At 36.4% G+C, this 19,070-nt stretch overlaps 1 protein-coding gene across 3 annotated transcripts in view; it reads left to right on the top strand.

Annotated features, from left to right (window-relative positions):
- The window catches only part of VPS13B (vacuolar protein sorting 13 homolog B), a 973,300-nt gene that overhangs the window by 935,599 nt on the left and 18,631 nt on the right, over positions 1-19,070 (top strand). For all 3 annotated transcript variants that reach the window (XM_074268391.1, XM_074268380.1, XM_074268399.1), the window contains exons 54-55: positions 5,926-6,044; positions 7,949-8,763. In XM_074268391.1, the coding sequence (XP_074124492.1) occupies positions 5,926-6,044; positions 7,949-8,763 (934 nt within the window). The remainder of the gene's footprint in view (positions 1-5,925; positions 6,045-7,948; positions 8,764-19,070) is intronic.

The following is a 19,070-nucleotide window of genomic DNA, read 5'->3' as shown; positions in this document are numbered from 1 at the left end:
TTTTATGGCATTTTAATTCTGCTTTTCCTGGCTTTGAATTTCACATGTCTCTCTAGATCAAGGGCCAGGGGAAAGCTCCTTGAAGACAGACTCCTTTCTGCATAAGAGCTGCTTCCTTTCATCAGAGGAGCAACCCCCTTCTCTCTCCTGTGATTTATATGCCCTAGTGTATCACAGAAGGGTTGTCTGAGAAAATCTGAAACAATTCTTCTTTTAGAATTTGAAGGAAACAATGATCTGCAGGGCATATGGCACACAGCTCCTAAAAGATTAATGGGAACATGAGACTGTTGGGGTCCAAAGACCACTGTCGGTGAAGGTGCAGGAATGAGCACCTTTTCTCAGCTTTGAAGCATCCCTGACTACAAAGGCTTGAGGAAATCCAGAGAGAAAAGAAATCCCCAAAATAGGGCTTGACAGATATGATCCTGATGCTAAGAGAATTCCCTAGATATCTATAAAGAACATTTCAAAGAATCTCACACACAGTATCACTGACTTTTAGGGAACTTTGAGACTCAGAGTGTTTTGGTCCTTCATTGGAAGGGAGTTTGGAAAGATTCTCTTTGTGAAGGAGAAAGAATGGAATGTACATTTTGGAATCCATCTCTTTGCCTTTTATATCTTTCTGCCTCTGGCAATGAAGTTTCTAACAATGAAAAAGACCATTAGAACTTGATAGTTTTTTTTTGTTGTTTGTTTGTTTTTTTGTTTTGTTTTGTTTTTTTGATGAGCCGCTTGGGGTTAAGTGACTTGCCCAGGGTCACAGAACTAGGAAGAGTTAAGTGTCTGAGATCATATTTGAACTCAGGTCCTCCTGAATTCAGGGCTGGTGCTCTATCCACTGAGTTTTTGTTTTCTTTAATGGAAGTATTATGTCAGCCCTGTGGTTCAATGTTAGTAGATCTTAACAAAAAAAAAAAGTTTACCTGTTAGCAAAGATGTCACATTGATTCAGCTGATCATAACTCCCCACACCTCTTCTGTTTGCTGTGATGTTGTGCCCTAGTCAGAACATGTGGACTCACACATGGGACAGTGATTTGTCCTGTGGGACACTGATTGTCCATGCCCATGCAGTAGGGCTTTTATTCCTTTGGCAATCAGGAAGTCATACCAGTAGTTAGAGCCTTAGTCCTCTGGACCAGGTAAGAGTAGTTTTTTCATTATCTTTTTAAGGAAAAGACCTTTTTTTTTTTTTTAGCCTTTGTGGGGCACATATCAATTGTATTACTTCCAGGTGAGCTTTAGGTTTGAAAGACTACATTGTTGTGAATTTCTCTCTCATTGTTAATAACATGACAACAATTTGATGCACCGCTGAAGAATAAAATAAAATATTATGGAAAATACATTTGGATGGATTCTAGTCATAGACTCTGAAAATTGAGAGGTATGTCTAAGACCATAGAATCCAACTCTTATCTGAACTAGAATTCCCTCCTCAGTATGTTCCACAAGTGGCCAGCCAGTTTCCAATGATAAAGAGCCTACCAGTCCCACTTTAGGAAAGTTATAATTATTAGAAAATTTCCCCTCTTACATTAATTAGAACAACATTTTCTTCTCTCCTTTATTGTTGCTAACTTCTATCTATTACATCTAGTTCATCCTCTGGGGTCTAATTTCTCTTCCACATAACATCCTTTCAGTTACTTATAGATAGATTGCATGTTCCACTAAGACTAAACATTTTTTAGAAGAAACTTTCCCAAGTATTTTGACTAGTCCTATTTCACCATTGTCTCTAGGTTTCTTAACATCCTGGCTGTGCTACATACTTCAACTTTATTTAACTCAGTTTCCTTATATGCAAAATTAGAAGAGGACTGCAACTGAATCAGAGCTCTGAGATACCTTCCAACTCTTACATGCTATGACTCTAAATTTAAAATGTTTATGTTATAAAATCAACATCAAGACAGAGCCCAACAAGCTTTTTATTTTTTTAATCTTGTACCCATGGATACCTGGCTACCTATAGAAGACTCTATCCATCACTATTCTTTCTAGTCCTAGACATTTCTTCCTTCTTGCCGCCTTACATACTTGTCTAGAAGAAGGAGTAACCATGCTGGTTCAAATGTTCTACCTCAGAATTAAAATGAAATTAGGCCCTCCATAGAGTATATAACATGTTAAGCAAAAAAAAACAAAAAAACAAAAAAAAAAAGTTTATTTTACAATAGCATGGAAAGTATATACAGAAAAATAGCAGCATTGTTTCATTTGGGCATAGCTCCCTATATCTCTGATCTGCCATAGTGGCGTGCCAGGTCACTCTACAAACATTTATTAATCATTTCCTATGTGACAGATACTGTGGTAGACTCTGGGAACACAAAAGCAAAAATAAAAGTCTCCCATCCTCAAAGAGCTTACATTCTCAGTATATAAAACCATATATATGTGGATATACATATGTGGATGTATTACATATATCTATCTATCTAAATATATATATGGAGAGAGAGAGAGAGGGAGAGAGAGAGATACATACACATAGTCTATCTAATTTAAATAGATGTGAAATCATTCTGGAATGATTCAGAAAAAGAATGTACTTGCAGTCCCAAATTTTTGTCCCAAAAATTTATTTGTAAATTGGTTGTTTGGGACTCAAGATTATATTTTTCCATACAAATATGTTATATATACTACTTTAGTGACTCAGGTCAGCCCACAAAAACCTACTTAACCTATCATATACATAAATACTTATATTTGTACTGTATACATATATGTAACTTATTATCTCCCCCATTAGAATGTAAGTTCATTGCAAGTAGAAATTGTTTCTTTGTCTTTGTAATTCTAACACCTAACAATGTGCCTATCACAAGGTAAATAAATATACATATATACATATGTGTGTATATTGTTGTTGATTAATCACTTGATATATAGAATATATCTAAAGCCTTTTCCAAAGGAATTTGATAAACAGACCTGTTGACATAAAGGTTTCATTATGCCATAAAAGTATCCCAACTCTTGACCTTCACTCTTCTTATCTAAAGACTTACTAAGTACTGATAATTCTACTTCTGCAACATCTCTTGAATCCCTCCCTTTCTTTCCATTTACCATGGGTACTTACTCCTATTGTCCGTTTCCTAATCAACTCACACCTGGACTGTACTGAGTTAGCCTCTTAATTTGTCTTCCTGCATCTAATCTCTTTCCTTTGGATCCATCCTTTACACAGCTGCTAAATTAATATTCCTCAAACATATATCTGACCATATCACCTCTAACTCTAAAGACTTTCTACTGTCTTTAGAGTGAAATGCAAACTTCTGTTTAGTTTTTAAAACTCTCCACAATTTGTATGCAGCCTAATTTTGTGTCACTCTCAGACTCTCTACATCCTAGCACATTTGTGTGCTTCTTTACTATTCCCCTTCTACAACATTCCATCTCCTGTCTGCATTATCTTGCTTAAATTTGAATTATGTTCCATTGAATTATTTTCAAAATAGGATGAGTTGGACAATACTTGACATGCAGGATTTTTTTTTCATTTTTTTTCATTTATTTCCTTAGTGCCTAGCAATGTACCTAGCACATAATAAGTGCTTTAAAAATGCTTGGTGATTGATTATTTTGAAAGTTACATTAACTAGCATTTTGTTTCCCCCATAAAGCAATTCCTTCCATTCTCGGGCAGTTCTCTTGGTTAGAACCTTCTTTACAATGAGTCAGTCTATATAAATGCTGTTGTAAATATTTTGGTATAGAGAGGGCCTTTGTTTCTCTTTGATTTCCTTGGGCTATATACTTAGCAATGGGTTATCTGGAACAAAGAACTTAGATATTTTTGTCACCTTCTTAGCTTTATTTCATATTACTTTCCCAAATGATTTCCCAATTTCACTAACTAAAATATCATCTTCATAAAGTCCCTCCAACACAAATTGTTCTCATCTTTTCTTATCCTTACCAATTTTCTAGTTATGAAGTAAAATTTCAGAGTTGTATTGATTTGTATTTTTCTTTTTAATAATTTGGAATTCTCTTTTGTTTATATTCTTTAACTACTTATCCATTGGGGAGTAACTCTGGGTCACATATAGTTGTGTTAATTCCTATATGGCTTGGATAACATGCCTTTATCAGAGATATTTGATACAAAAACAATTTTTTTTCTCAATTGATAGCTTCCCTTGAAAATTAAATTTCAAATCAGCATTTAGATCAGGATTCTGAGTTTTCCTCCATTCTCATAACTCCAGAATCCCTTGTATTCTCCTGGTAGTATAGGTTCATTTGGGGACATGAGGGGCTGTGGAATGTTATGAAACATCTTACCTAGCTTTACTACCTTCCTACTTGTATCACTTTTGCCTGAAATGGGAGAAACACGTCTCATTTCACATAGTTTTGTGACAGTATACCATAAAACACTGAACTATTCAGATGGATCTGTGTTCTAATCAGTTTAGATAGTCTCATCAAAGACATGGGTAGTTAAGTGGCACTGTGGATAGAGTCAGGTCTGGAATCACGAAGACCTGACTTGAAAATCCTCTTCAGACGCCAGATGTGTAAACCTGGGCAAGTCACTTCACTCTGTTTATCTCAGTTTCCTTGTTTATAAAATGATCTGGAGAAGGAAATAGCAAACAACTTCATTGTCTTTGCCAAGAAAACCCCAAATAAGGTCATGAAGAATTAGACATCACTGAAGCAAATGAGCACATCTACCAAAGTAGTATATTGCAAACTATAGAGGAAAGTCTATCCATCCCCGTGAGATTTTTGTTCATGTTTTCCATGGGGAGACAGCCAACACATTAAAGGTCTGCTCTTGCTTTATCTGGACATTTTGGAGGAAGGAGAAGGGAATATATATATATATATATCAAAATTCTATAAAATGCTTTGACATAGAATAACAACTACAAAATTCTGAGGCCAATTGAGATGGAAACTACATTTTTGAACAACCTATAGCTTATATTACCTAATTATCTAGGAGAAGCATTATTTCTAGTTCTTTGACTTTACTGGTATGATTCCTGTACTTCTTCCTTTATTTGATATGTGGGCATTAATTCAGCTTGATTCTGTTAGCCTATCAATGATAAAGGAGCCAAGCATGAACAAAAGTCATACCAAAAATCTTCAAAGAAAATTATTCAAATCATGCATACATTAGTTCTTTTCCTCAGCCCCAGACCAAGATTCCCAACCTGATTGGAAACCTGATTTGTATCCCTGGGTTGTTTTTCAGATTATCCATTGCTATTGTCAAACATCCATTTTACAGCATTAGTATTAAATGTTGAAAGGACATCTGTTCTGCTGGAATCTAATTTCCTATAACTTTTTTTTTCCCAAGCATTTTCCCTCTCTCTTAAGGATTCTACCAAAAAATACTACATTTCTGACTCAAGGCAAATAAAATTTCGCATTCATCTGACCTTCCTACACCATGTCCTTGTCATTGGGGAGGCTAATAAAGTCTTGCTGGTAGTTTTCATTTCAGTTTTTGGCGCTTCTCAGAGTAGAAGGGCGGCCCCGAGCTGGTTTGTCAGCACTCAAAGATCCCTGAAATATCATGTAGTTAAGTTTCAAACACTAAGTTTGTTTTTCTTCCAGGAAGATTCATATGCTCACAAAAAGCTGTAGGGCCAAGCTCCACCCCAATCAAAATGTATTTGCCAGCCCCAAAGAAGCAAAGGATGAAGAAGCTCATGCCCTCTCATCCATCATTTTTCCACTAAGAACCTTACAGCTGGATAATAAAAATCTGGATTTGATATTTTTTTCATTTGCAAGTCAACTGAATAGCTTGTCTACATGGATATAAAAGAATATAAGCAAAAAGTGCCCATGGTATTAAACCTGAATGTGAGATGTTGAAAATTATTCATTTCAGTAGCATTTCCTCTTTTATAAATGTGAATATTCCTTTTTTAGGTTTTGTTCTTAACTGGTTTTGGCTGTGTGTATGTGGACATCACTCATGAGTGTGGTACAGTGATCATAACAATGGCCCCAGAAGGAAAAGCAGGACCAATCTTAACCAATGCCAACAGGTAAGTTTATTTTTTTAGTAGTTGCATAGCATGCCTTCCAACTATAATGCAATTTATGCATAGTGTTATGTTTTTCTTTGTTGCCCATCATTTTTTTGTTACAACATCATTTTATAAGAGATAAAGGGCTGGCCTTAGAATCAGGAAGACCTAAGTCTAAGCTGTAGATGAGCTTCTTGCTGCATTGTAGAGCAAGTTTCTATGTAGGAGTTCTTTATATTTATGACATTATGGGTCCCAGATCTCTCTTCCCAAGTGGTTTTTGGTTAAAGATTGTGTAAGTCAAAATAGAGCGTAATATCATTGTCAATTGGCTAACATTTATAATTATTATAGTAAAATGATCTTGTGTATCAAATAAAATTCATCCATGATGAATTTCACAAGCTACTTAACAAATTAGAATTTATATACTCACAATATATACTCTGTTGCAAAGTATAAATTAATCTTTGTTTAGCCATACATCTATATGGCAATTTGGAATTATAAATTATATTCCATAAATATGAGAGACAACAAAAATAGAAATATTTTCCAGGATTTCTTCTCTTCCCTTAGCCATTTTTTGCTACCAAAGAACATTTTAAAGATACAAAATATGAACATTGAGTAGTTATATCTTAAAATATGCTTAATTTTTTTAAAAGCACTTAGTTTTTCTTTTATAATGTATCATCAATTTTGAGTCTCCAAGTTCAGAATTTGTATTCATGTAGATGGAGATAAATTTGACCTTTACAATGCTTATAAAGAAAAGGAAGTAGAAAGAATATTAGTATAAATGCTTTAGGAAGATAAATGCTATATTATCTAAAAGAACACAATTTTAATTACCCATTAGCATTTTACAATTGTCTCTTTATATGGAAGCTTTTACAAATTCATTTTGAATATATCAAATCTTTTTTTAAAGGAAGTTTCCTAACAGTACTTACAAGGCAAAAATGTATTAGCTGAGCTTAAGTACTTAGATGTGCCCAAGATCATATATACATCTATGATTACAATATCATAGATTTGGAAAGAATCTTAAAGAGAACACTAATACTAGTAATTGCACTGACATAGAGTTTTATCATTAGTTCATCCTTTCATTTTATAGAATTGGGGGCTTGAAAGAGTAAATAGAGTAAAGCTTTGTTTTTATTAAAAGTTAAAATTTTCACTAATTTAAGACTGACACATCCTTAATCCATATGGGAAGATTTGACTCTACTATAAATTTTCATTCTCAGTTCCATTATAGCCCCTCTTTAAAAGTGCTTGTTTTTAGTACTTAAAACTGTTGTCTTCAAGAGATTATGCAAAAATATGCGTGTTTTTAGGCCTGTATTAATATTACAACTGGGCTAATTCTCTAGAAAGTTGACCAGTTTCTTATTGAACAGATCACTTTGTAGCTGAGCAAGTCCAACCACAGAGAAAGTATACCTTCACTCCAAAAATGGTCTTGGTTACTAAAGCGAACACTTGTGTTTTCAAAATAGGAAAGTAGTAAACAGCAATGACTTCTGCAGCTAGGGTGAAAAAGAAAAAAAAAGGAAATATTTGGAAGGATTGTTAAGGTTTTTGTGTTATCATATTCTTTATGTCCTCAGCTTTGAGCTCTATGATGAGCATGATCATGAATAAGTGTGTATAACCTGGAAGGACATTGGAATAAAAACATAGTGTTGATAAAAGATTGCATAGAAAGACACAACAAGAACTTATAATAGTCCCATTGGGGATATTTCCCATTGCTATTGGGGTGTGACTGGATCAATCTAGACACAATGTACCGCCATTTGTGCTCTTATTTGTTTCATATGCAATTTTGTGTCACATCAGGAGGTGTTTGGTGACGAATTGTCATAAAATAGAAAAATCATCTTTTTTTTCTTTTTTTTTTTTTCATCCAGGACTCTGGGGAAGAGTGTTACACTAAAAGTGTTCATCACTCAGTCAAGCCTTGCAGTATTTGATGATCTCACCCACCACAAAACATCATCTGAGCTTCTGCGGCTCACGCTGGATAACATTTTTCTAAACATGGAACCAGTGGTCAACTATCTCAGAGCCCTACCTCTTGAAGGGACTACTACAGGAGCCCCACAGCTTTATAGCCTGGAGGTCTTCTGTGGGGATTTTCAGCTGGACAATCAACTCTATAACAAATCCAATTTCCACTTTCCTGTTCTGGTCTGCCAGGGAGAAAAAGTGGAAACTATCCAGTGGTCCAAAATGCATAATCTCCTCATATCTAGCAAAGATTTAGAAGAATATAAAGAAAATTGCTTTATCAAACTTTGCATCACTTTGTCTGAGAAACAGAACTTTCTGTTTGATATTAATGAATTTAGTTTTGAAATGAAACCAGCCAGATTATATGTAGAAGACACATTTGTTTACTACATCAAAACTCTCTTTGATACTTATCTTCCCAACAGCAAACTGGCTAGTCATTCTAAGAAGTGCTCGGACCTCACACAGCTGTTGCCTGAGCAAGTCAGACAGCACGTCAAAGCTTTGGTCAATCCAGTGAAATTAAGAAGACTAGCCATCCAGCCAGTGAATCTCTCAGTCAGCATCCATGCGTCCCTGAAGCTGTACATTGCTTCTGACCACACACCTCTCTCCTTCTCTGTATTTGAGCGGGGACCCATCTTCACCACTGCCAGGCAGCTCATCCACACTCTGGCAATGCACTATGCTGCTGGGGCTCTCTTCCGAGCAGGTGAGTACAACAGGGCAGAGGGCTTCACACAAATCCCCGCCCCAGTCCTCCATCCCAGACTCAGTGAGTAAAATGTCACAGATCCCCTTAGTTGTTATGGAGTGTTTCTTCCCTCCTCAAATGATCACATGTATTCTTACTTCTCTATTTATCTGTCAACATGTTGTATCCTCCCTTCTTCTCTCTTTGCTTCTTGAAAGCAAGGACAATTTGATATTTTGTCTTTGTTTTCCCAGAACCTGGTACCTGATATATTTTTTGTTGTTCAATTGTTCGGGCATGTCAAACTCTTTGATCCAGCACTGTTTCCACCCAGGTGCCTGATATATGGTGGGTCCTTAATAGAACATTTATTGGTTTGGATTGGATTAATTCCTACTATGCACCAGAACTACTCCCTTAGTGAAAGGTAGAAACCTTTACTCTGTAGGGTCACTTAGGGTAAGATGAAGGTAGTGACTTTATTCTTCCAGCCCACTAACTAATATTCTAATGTAGCTCAGAAAATTAGTACAGGCCCCAGTACTCCTGGAACTAAAAGAAATCATATTCTAGGTCACTCTATTTTATAGGATCATGGACTTAGAACTAGAGGAATTATCCTTAAAGATCATCCAGACCAATTCCTTCATTTTGTAAGCATCCCAAGCCACTTAACCTTTTAGCACCCTAATTATCTAAGATGAATTATTAATCTACATCTGGCAGAGTAGTTTTCTATATTGGAAGTTTCTAATAATTATATAGATTTAGACCAAAAATTTCTTATATTTACACACATATATGCATGTGTGTCTGTATACACACACATGCATGTAGACACAATTCTCGCATTATATAAATGGGTCATTTCCACAGACTTTTATGTAATTCAGTTTTGCCAGACGCTTGGGAAAGGAGAGAAGGAAAGTAGTTAAGAAAGGGACCACACACTTATGCAGAGAGAGCACTGGTACACAGCTCAGGGAAATGCCAGGGCCTGGCAAGGACCGAGCCAGACACAGACACAGAGGAAAGGATGAACAACACAAAAGCTGCATGGTATGCATGATACCAAAGCATGGATGATCAGAAGGCAGACCCCTGAGGACCTAATGTGCCAATGGGTGGGCTGAGCAGAGCAAAGGTCTTCTCTCTTGCTCAGGTCTAGAGACAAGATCCCCACATGGCAGTGGCAAAGGTATGATCTCTCCATGTATCCCTTTTTTCTGCTTTCATTTGGAGGGGTTTTTTGGTACACAATACTATACAGTAAAGTTAATCTAATTGAGAGGTTTGGGGAATGCAGATTTCTTTCAAAATTCTTCACATAAAATTGAATTTGCATAATACAAATTTAAAGAGAGAATTGTCTATACATATATGTGTGTGTGTATACATATTTTATATAGATATAGTTTGAATGTGTTCTCACAATTAGGAAGTTTAAAAGCCAAAAAGTAGTTGCTATATTATTAAGATAACTTTTTTTTTCCATTTATTTAGTTATATGTAGAGCTTTGAATTTGAAAATAAGATCATGAGTAGATTCCCTATTGGTCTGTTACTTGTGCAGAAACAGTTAGGAAAACATTTTATTTGTAAAAAAAAGAAATGTATAAATAAGCAACTGATATCCTAAGTTTAAAAAAAAAACACTTAAGCAATTACATAAATTGTTATTAGAACACAGGGGTAAAAAAGTAAATTAATTAACTCATATATTCTCTGAAAGTGTATTGTTCAGATCAGAGCAGGTAAATGCCAAGTGGAAATACACATCTCTGTGGGATTCTGGCCTAAATATGGCCTTTAAAAACATTAACTTGCAGTATTCAGTAATATTATACCATAAGCCACATGCTGAAAGAGAGTTTCCTTTGGGTGTTTGGTCATGTGTGTTGTTTTTCTTAATTTGTTTTTAATGCTGATATTCTGTTGAGATGTCTTTTAATTCACTCCAAATATGCTGAACTATTGCTGCCCCAACCTCATCCCTCACAGAGACTAGCAACTCTAATGTTGCTAGGGGGCCAATTTGTTTAGTTACATTGGACATGTTATCAGTGAAAACCTGTGTACAACTTGGAAGACTCCCAGAAGAAAGCAATGAATAAAGGAGTAGGAAATAGACAAAATAAGTTCATTTTATAGACCATTGTATAGAAATGACTAAAGATAAAGAGCAACCCAAAAAATAGGTGAAGGGCTAAAAAGTTAGTTTATATATAGGTGGATATAAGCAACTAATCTACACCACTAAGAGAAGAAGGACTAGAGCATAGATTGTAGCAGAATCAACCATGGTGATTGTAAATATTGTGGATTTCTGAGGGAGACAGGCAGAACCAAGGTGGTAGAGAAGCAATAAAAAGTAGAACAAATTCCCTATCCTACATTTCTTTCAAACAGATCAAGCAAATGTCAGAGAAATCTAAGAAAATCCTGTTAGAAAAATCTAAGAAAAAAATCACGAGTCATCCAGCCTTGGTTAACACAGAGAGACAGACAGTAAGACCTGTGGACAGTGGTAATGTATCTAGAGTAGATCAAGACAGAGCATTCCAGTGCACCCATGCAAGAAGAGGCCCTAAAGCCAGCATACAGAGGTCCCAGACAAGGGGCAGGAGCCCTTGCCAAGTGGCTTGCTCACTGCCTAGTTCTGGATCACAGAGCAAGAGAGGACTTGGAAAGGGAGATGTGCCATGGGAAGAGAAGGAAATACGCATTTATATAGTACCAATTATGTACCAGGCACTATGCTAAGAGATTTACAAATAGTATTTCATTTGAATTTCACAACAATCCTTCAAGGCAGGTATTCTTATCTCCATTTTATCATTGAAGAAACTGAGGGAAATTGAGGCTAAGGGAATTGCTCACAGTTCCCCAAGTATATGAGGCTGATTTTAACCCAAGTTTCCCTGACTCCAGGCTCGGCACTCTATCCAGTGCATCAACAGCTGCCCAAGTGTGACATTCCAGGATAAGAAGTAGCCGCAGACCTTAGGCTGTGTGTGTGTGTGTGTGTGTGTGTGTGTGTGTGTGTGTGTGTATTTAGACAGAGACAGAGACAGACCCAAACCTAGATCAGGAGCTTAAAAGCTCCAACCAAGCAGGTAGCCATTAGATTTTGGGTCCCTTTACTTTGGGAGCACTGAGAGTGTATACCTCTCCAGCCTGATATGTCCCTGAAATCCTGCAATAACATGATACTCAAAATTCCCAAACGAGCAGTTCAGATCTTCCTCCGAAAGTTCATATAAAAAGGGAATTTTATTGAATTTCATCCTATAGTTTTTATTATTCAAGATATAATCCCAGAAAAAGACATCTACACGCAAAGACTCAGGACAACCAGAATTACTAAAAGAGATGAAGCAAGAATTTTTTTTAAAAATTATTAATGAAAAGGAAATGTCAGAGGGAAAAAAAGTAGGAAAAAAAAAAGAAAGCTATGGAAAAAAAAAACACAAAGGGAATTAACATTTTTGCACTGGAGGTACAACTTGTCCAAGCAACAAACTTCCTGAAAATTAGAATGGATCAAATAGAAACAAATGACTCCGTGGAACAATAAGAAATATTAAAACAAAATCAAAAGATTCGAGAACAGAAGAAAATATGAGATATGTCTTAGGGAAAAAAAAAAAAAAAGCAGGTATTAGGGAGGAAAAATAAAAGAATCATTGGCATACCTGAGTGTCATGGTCACAAAAGAACCTAGGTATATTTCAAGAAATCTTAAAAGAAAACTGTTCATATTTCCTAGCATTAGAGGACAACATGAAAGCAGAAAAAGTCTAGTAGAGAGAAAGAGGAAGGAAAGAAATGAGGGAGGGAAGAAGGGAGAGACAGAGGGAGAGAAATTATTCCTAAAATCCAGAGCTTCCAAGTCAAAGAAAAAAAAAATGCAGCAAGGAGCCAGAAGGAAAGTATTCAAGTGCTGAGAAGCCACAATCAAGATTCTATATAATTTAATAACCGCCACTATAAAGACTTGGAAAACTTGGATTACAATATTCCAGAAAACTAAAGGACATAGAATAATAAGCCAAGAATAATTTTCCAAGTAAGATTGAATATAATCCCATTTGGGGGGGAAATAAACCTTTAATGAAATTCAGGAGTTTCAGGCATTCCTGATGAAAAGACCAGAGCTATATAGCAATGCTGAAATTCAAATATGGGAATTAAAAGGAAATGAAATAGAAAGGAACAATGCTAAGTGACTAAATCTGGATAAGCTAATGTACTATTCAGTGATTATACATGTGTCCCTTCTGATTCCTGTGATCATCAGAGGATATTTAAAGAGTCAAAATCAGTAGGAGATCTGGGAATTGGCTCTCTTATGTCTTGAGGATCTTAAAGATGAATGAAAATAGAAGACAAATACTCTGGAGAAGGAAAGAAGGAAAGGTTAAAGAAAAATTTTCTCACATAGAGTGAACAAATAAAGGAGGAAGGGAGAGGAGAGACTGATATTAAATAAGATCCTCTTTGTGATTGTTTAGGTACCATATTGATGTTCAAATCATTTTCTAAGACAACTGGTCATGGATATTTCATTTTTTATATAGTAGTTTTCCCCCACTTATTTGTCAAGACAGTTTTTATCATTGATTTTCACCAGATTTTGAGTTATAAATTTTTCTCTTTCCCACCCTTCTCTCCCCTCTTCTAAAAATGGTAGGCAGTTTGTTATATATGTGCTATCATATAAAATATATTTTTACGTTAGTCACAGTTGTGAAAGAAGAAACAGATTAAAAGGAAAAATAAACACACACACACAAAAAAAAAAATAAAATAAATGAAAAATAAATAGGCTTCAGTCTTCCTTTAGAACCCATCATTGCTTTATTTGGATGTCGATAACATTTTCCTTTGTGAGCCCTTTGTATTTATCTTGTATCATTGTGTAGCTGAGAAGAACTGAATCATTCATAGAGTTAGTCATCACACAATACTGTTGATGCTGTGTACATTTTCCTGGTTCTGCTCATTTCACTTTTCACCAAGTCATATCTTTCCAGATTTTTCTGAAATCTTCCTGTTTATCATTTCTTATTGCACAGTAGTATTCCATTGCAATCATAATACCACAGGTTGAAGTTCAGCTACTCATCGGTTTCCAATATTTTGCCATCACAAAAAGGGCTGCTCTAAATATTTTTGCACATGTGGGTTCTTTTCCCTTTTTCATTATCTCTTTGGAATATAGACCTAGTAGTACTATTTCCAGATCAAAAAGTATACACAGTTCGGTTGCCCTTTGAGCATAATTCCAATATTTTTTAATATTTATTATTTTATTTTTCCCCAGTTAAATGTAAAAACAATTTTTAACATTTGCTTTTAAAACTTTGAGTTCCAGATTCTTTCCCTTCTTCCTTCCCCACCTTGCCCTTCATTGAAAATGCAATTAATTCAATATAGGTTATACATATGTAGTCATGCAAAACATTTCCATAAGTCATACATATTGTGAAAGAAAATAGAGACCAAAAAAAAAAAACCCTCAAAGAAAATGAATAAAGTTTTTTTTAAAAATATGCTTCACCATCAGTTCTTCTCTGGCTAGCATTTTTCATCATAAGTCCTTGAAAGTTGTCTTAGATTGTTGTATTACTGAGAGTAGTTAAGTCATTCACAGCTGATCATCTTATAATATAGCTATTACTTTGTACAAAGTACATTTCATTGCATCAGCTCATGTAAGTCTTTTGAGGTTTTTCTGAGAGCATCCTGCTCATCATTTCTTTATAACACAATAGTGTTCCATCATTAGTACATACCATAATTTATTCATCTGTTCCACAATTGATGGGCATCCCCTCAATTTCTAATTCTTTGCTCCCAGGAAAGAGTTGCTATAAATATTTTCTGTACACATTCTTTTCCTTTTTGGTTTTCCTGGTAAGTGGTATACTAGGTCAATGGGTATGCATGACTTTGTATTACTTCGGGCGTAGTTCCAAAGTGCTCTATAGAATGGTTGAATCAGTGTACAATTTCATCAACAATACAATGAATGTCTCATTTTTCCTATATCCTCTTCACATTTATCATTTTTTTTAATCTGTCGTATTAACCAATCTAATAGGGTTATATGGTAGCACTTCAGAATTGTTTTAATTTCAATTTCTCCAATCAGTAGTGAATTGGAGCATTTTTTCATATGGCTATAAATAATTATGATTACTTCATCTGAAAGTTGTTTATAACTTTTGATCATTTATCAATTGGGGAATGGCTCTTAATTTTATAAATTTGACTCATTTTTCTGTGTGTTTCAGAAAAGGAGCCTTTATTAGAGAAACTGGCTTCAAAAATTTATTTTACAATTGCTCTTGCTAACTATATATATTTCCCCTTTTTATTCTATTTTCCATCCCTTTACCCTGTCCTTCCTCAAAAGTGTTTTGCTTCTGACTACCCCCTCACCCAGTCTGTGCTCCCTTCTGTCATCCCCCTTCTCTTATTATTCCCTTCCTTTCTTACTAGTGGAGTTATAAAATGATCCTGTAGAAGAACATAGATTTCTATACCCACTTAAGTAGATATGTTTTTCCTCTCTTTGAGCCAGTTCTGATGAGAGTAAAATTCACTTGATCCCCTTTATGATGTCCTCCCTCTTGCCCTGTACCGGAAAAGCTTTGTCTTGTCTATTTTATGTATAATAATTCTCCCTCTCCCTTTCCTTTCTCCCCATGCATTCCTCTCACCTCTTAATTTTAGTTTTTAGATATTATCTGTGACACTTGTATCCTCTGTCTATATATGCTCCTTCTCATAACTCTAATAATGAAAAAATTCTTATGAGTTACAAGTGTCATCTTCCTATGTAGGAATATAAACAATTTAGCCTTATTATGATTTTACTTTCCTCTTTATCTCTTTATGATTCTCTAGAGTCTGGTATTTGAAAATCAAATGTTATATTCAGTATTGGTCTTTTCATCAAAAATGCTTGAAAGTCATTTATTTCATTGAATATCCATTTTTCTCCCTGGAGGACTATACTCAGTTTTGCTGGGTAGGTAATTCTTGGTTGTAATCCTAGCTCTATGCCCTCTGAAATATCATACTTCAGACACTCCAGTTCTTTAATATAGAAGCTGCTTCATCTTGTGTTATCCTGATGGGCATAGTTCCAAGTTGCTTTCCAGAATGGTTGGATCATTTTACGACTCCACCAGCAATACATTAGTGTCCACTTTTATCATATCCTCTCCAACATTCATCCTTTTCCTTTTTTTGTCATATTAATCAATCTAATACTTAGAGTTGTTTTAATTTGCATTTCTCTAATCAGAGTGATTTAGAACACTTTTTCATATGCCTGTAGATAGTTTTGATTTTTTCATCTGAAAAATGTCCATTCATATGCTTTAACTATTTATCAACTGGTGAATGGCTTAAGCAGACATTGTTCAAAGTGGTGAGCAAAAGAGCCAATATTCTAAGCTCTTCTGACTCCAAATGTAGGCCTTTCTCCATTATGCTCATTACCCTGCCATTGGGGGCAGGGGGGAGAAGGAGGGGTGAGAGGGTAGGGTAATAATCCAGTAAATTAGAATAGTTCCATACTTGAAGAAAGTCTTCATTCTTGCTGGCAAACTATGAACTTTTAGATCATTTTTTAGGTCATTTGACTCAAAAGATGGCACTTAATATAGCTAGTTTCATTGTAGGAATGTTAGTGAGCATAGTGATTGTAGTTATATCTCCAGGGATAAATTCTGTAATTTGAAGTAATGGGATCAATCAGTCAGCCTCTATTTATTAAATCATTTTCTACATTTGTAAAAAAAAAAAAAAAAAAAAAAAAGGAGGATCTTGGACTAAATGACCTCTGTAATACTGTTAAGCTCTCCTCTATGGGCCTGTGGTTTTTTCAGGGACAGTTTAGGTGTGGCCCAGAATGAAGGAAAGAGAGGAAGCCTTGCGACCTCCTGAGGTTCCTTTCCATCATGTGATTCAGTTCTGTGGGAAGCCAAGCAACATTCCATATTCCTATACCATTTTTTTAAACAGAATTCCCAATGGAATGAATAAAAGAAATGTTTACTCTTTGAGAAAAATAATTAAGGAAATGATGCAGGAAATGATCAGTTTCCCCCTTAGATACGTCCTGCTTGCACGGATTTTCCACCATGAAGCCACTGAAATACACCATGCATTGAACAATGTATTCACTATGTATAACAATCAGGCAGTTTTAGTAATGACATCACTAGGTGATAATAATAATCCTTATCTAGAGCTTTAAAGTTTATAAAGTGCTTTATAAATAATATCTCATTTGAGCTGAACTGCCCTATGAGCAGGTACTACTGTAAATGTTAATCTCCTTTATACAGATGAGAAAACTGAGGATAATGGAGATTCTATGCCTTGTGCAGTGGCCATGCAGCATTCAAACCAAGGCCTCCTCTGACTCCATATATCCCAAGGAACTTGAGCGAGCTGCAACCACCCTGTTAGGCCCTGGGTCCAGTTGTGATAGAGAGAAGGGACTTTCATCACAAGGTTATAGGGTTTATAGTTATAACCCTAGAGTTATAAACCCTAGAGTTCAGCTTCTCCAACCTTTAATCATATTGTAGTGAGGAAAATATGGTCCATTAAGGATACATTGCCTGCCTAGGGTCACCCTGGCAGTAAATAGTAGCACCAGGATTTAATAAAAAGAATAACATCTGGCCTTGATGCATCCCTCTGAGGTTTGCAAACCCCATTATATACCTTATCTCACCCCAAGCCCAGCTTTGGGCCCCCTGGACCATACTAGTGCTCACATTCAGATCCACATCTTCTGACCCCAAGTTCCATGCCCTTCACTTATCATCAACATACCAATTTGGCTGAGATTGTTATAGTTATGATGTCTGCCCTCTTTCCCATCCTCATTTTGCTGGAAAAAGACCAGGGAGGGGGTCGTAGTCTTAGAATATGTCTGCTCACCATTGATGACTCTTGTGTTTGAATCATAGGGTGGAAAAGAACATTGAACAATTTCTGCCTCATCCCTTTACCACATCTAAATGATACCAGATATCAGGGTCTGTCATGTTTCATGGGGTCATAGGGCTTCCTGGGTAAAAGGGACTCTGCCCAAATACTTTCAGCTGTTCTCCTTTATTGTCCTTATAAAACCTCATTTTCAGAAAATCTCTTGCTAATTGACCTAAATTTTAGAATTTTTGTCTTAATGTTTCTTAAGAGAAAGGGAGTCAGGCCAAGGACTCGGCTTTAGGGATGTGGATTTTTGCTTGGGCAGAGCAGGAAAAAGCCTGGACCTTCCATGCTAGTAGCCATCTTTGAATTTCCTCTGAAATTGCACAATAGGCATTCATCTTAAAGCTGATTGGAATTGGGGGTTGATTGGTCTACTCTCAATCTCTCATACAGAATCGTTTTTAATTCTGCTCATTTTCCAGCTCAGAGGAGCCCTAGGACCTGTTAGGGTAGAAGTGCTGAGAAGAAATCTTTTTGTGTGAGCTCTGTGAGGCAAAAAATGAGCAGCCTGGGGTCTGAACTCACAGTAGCCGAGAGTACGAGGAAAAGCTCAGTCCCTTTCTTCCCCCTCCTACCCTGTCCCCAGGAGTACTGAAAGAGGGAGGCAGGAAGCCTGCTGTAGGAGTCTGTTTCATGGGTCTTGTCCTTCTGGCAGTTCCAGTTAAGAACTCTCCTTCTGGGGCTTGGAAGTCAGTAGAACTGAAGCATCTGCAGTATTGTTACTGAATCTTCCTACTGCTGTCAGAAGCTACAAGTACTGTACCTCTTTCTGCGCCTTCCAGTCTTCCGTTCCCTTAGGCTTTCAACCCTGAATCCCCATCTTCAGGGGGGAGGGAGAGGTCCGTGGGCTTATTCTCCAAACCAGCTTTCCCACAAGTCCACTTAGCCCAGCCAGCAGGCCAACCCCTGGCAGGCCTGTGTTTAAATAGGAAACCAGATCCAAGGATACCCCTCTTGGGACATTCACAGGGAATACTCCCCTCTGACTAACCTAATCAGTATGTAGATGTCACTGATGTTTATACAGCCAAAGCTGGGGGGTTGAAGGGGATTCATTTGTCTGGCCAGAGCTCAGTTCCAAAGCACTCAGCTTGGTCCGGTTGGGGGAGATTAAAAATAACTCTTCTATCCTTGTCAAAAGTTTGCATCCCCTTCTGTAACACCCCATTAAGCAATCAACTTCCTCCCTCTCGGAGGACAGTTTCCGTACCCCAGTTCTTTGCCTTTTCACAGCACGCAAAACCTCCCGCAAAAGGAAGGACACCCTTACTCCTCAGTTGAAGACCGGCACTGGACTTTTA

This window comes from Sminthopsis crassicaudata, chromosome 1, assembly GCF_048593235.1.
Source record: "Sminthopsis crassicaudata isolate SCR6 chromosome 1, ASM4859323v1, whole genome shotgun sequence".
NCBI lineage: Eukaryota > Metazoa > Chordata > Mammalia > Dasyuromorphia > Dasyuridae > Sminthopsis > Sminthopsis crassicaudata.
This window is presented reverse-complemented; position numbering and strand designations above follow the sequence as displayed.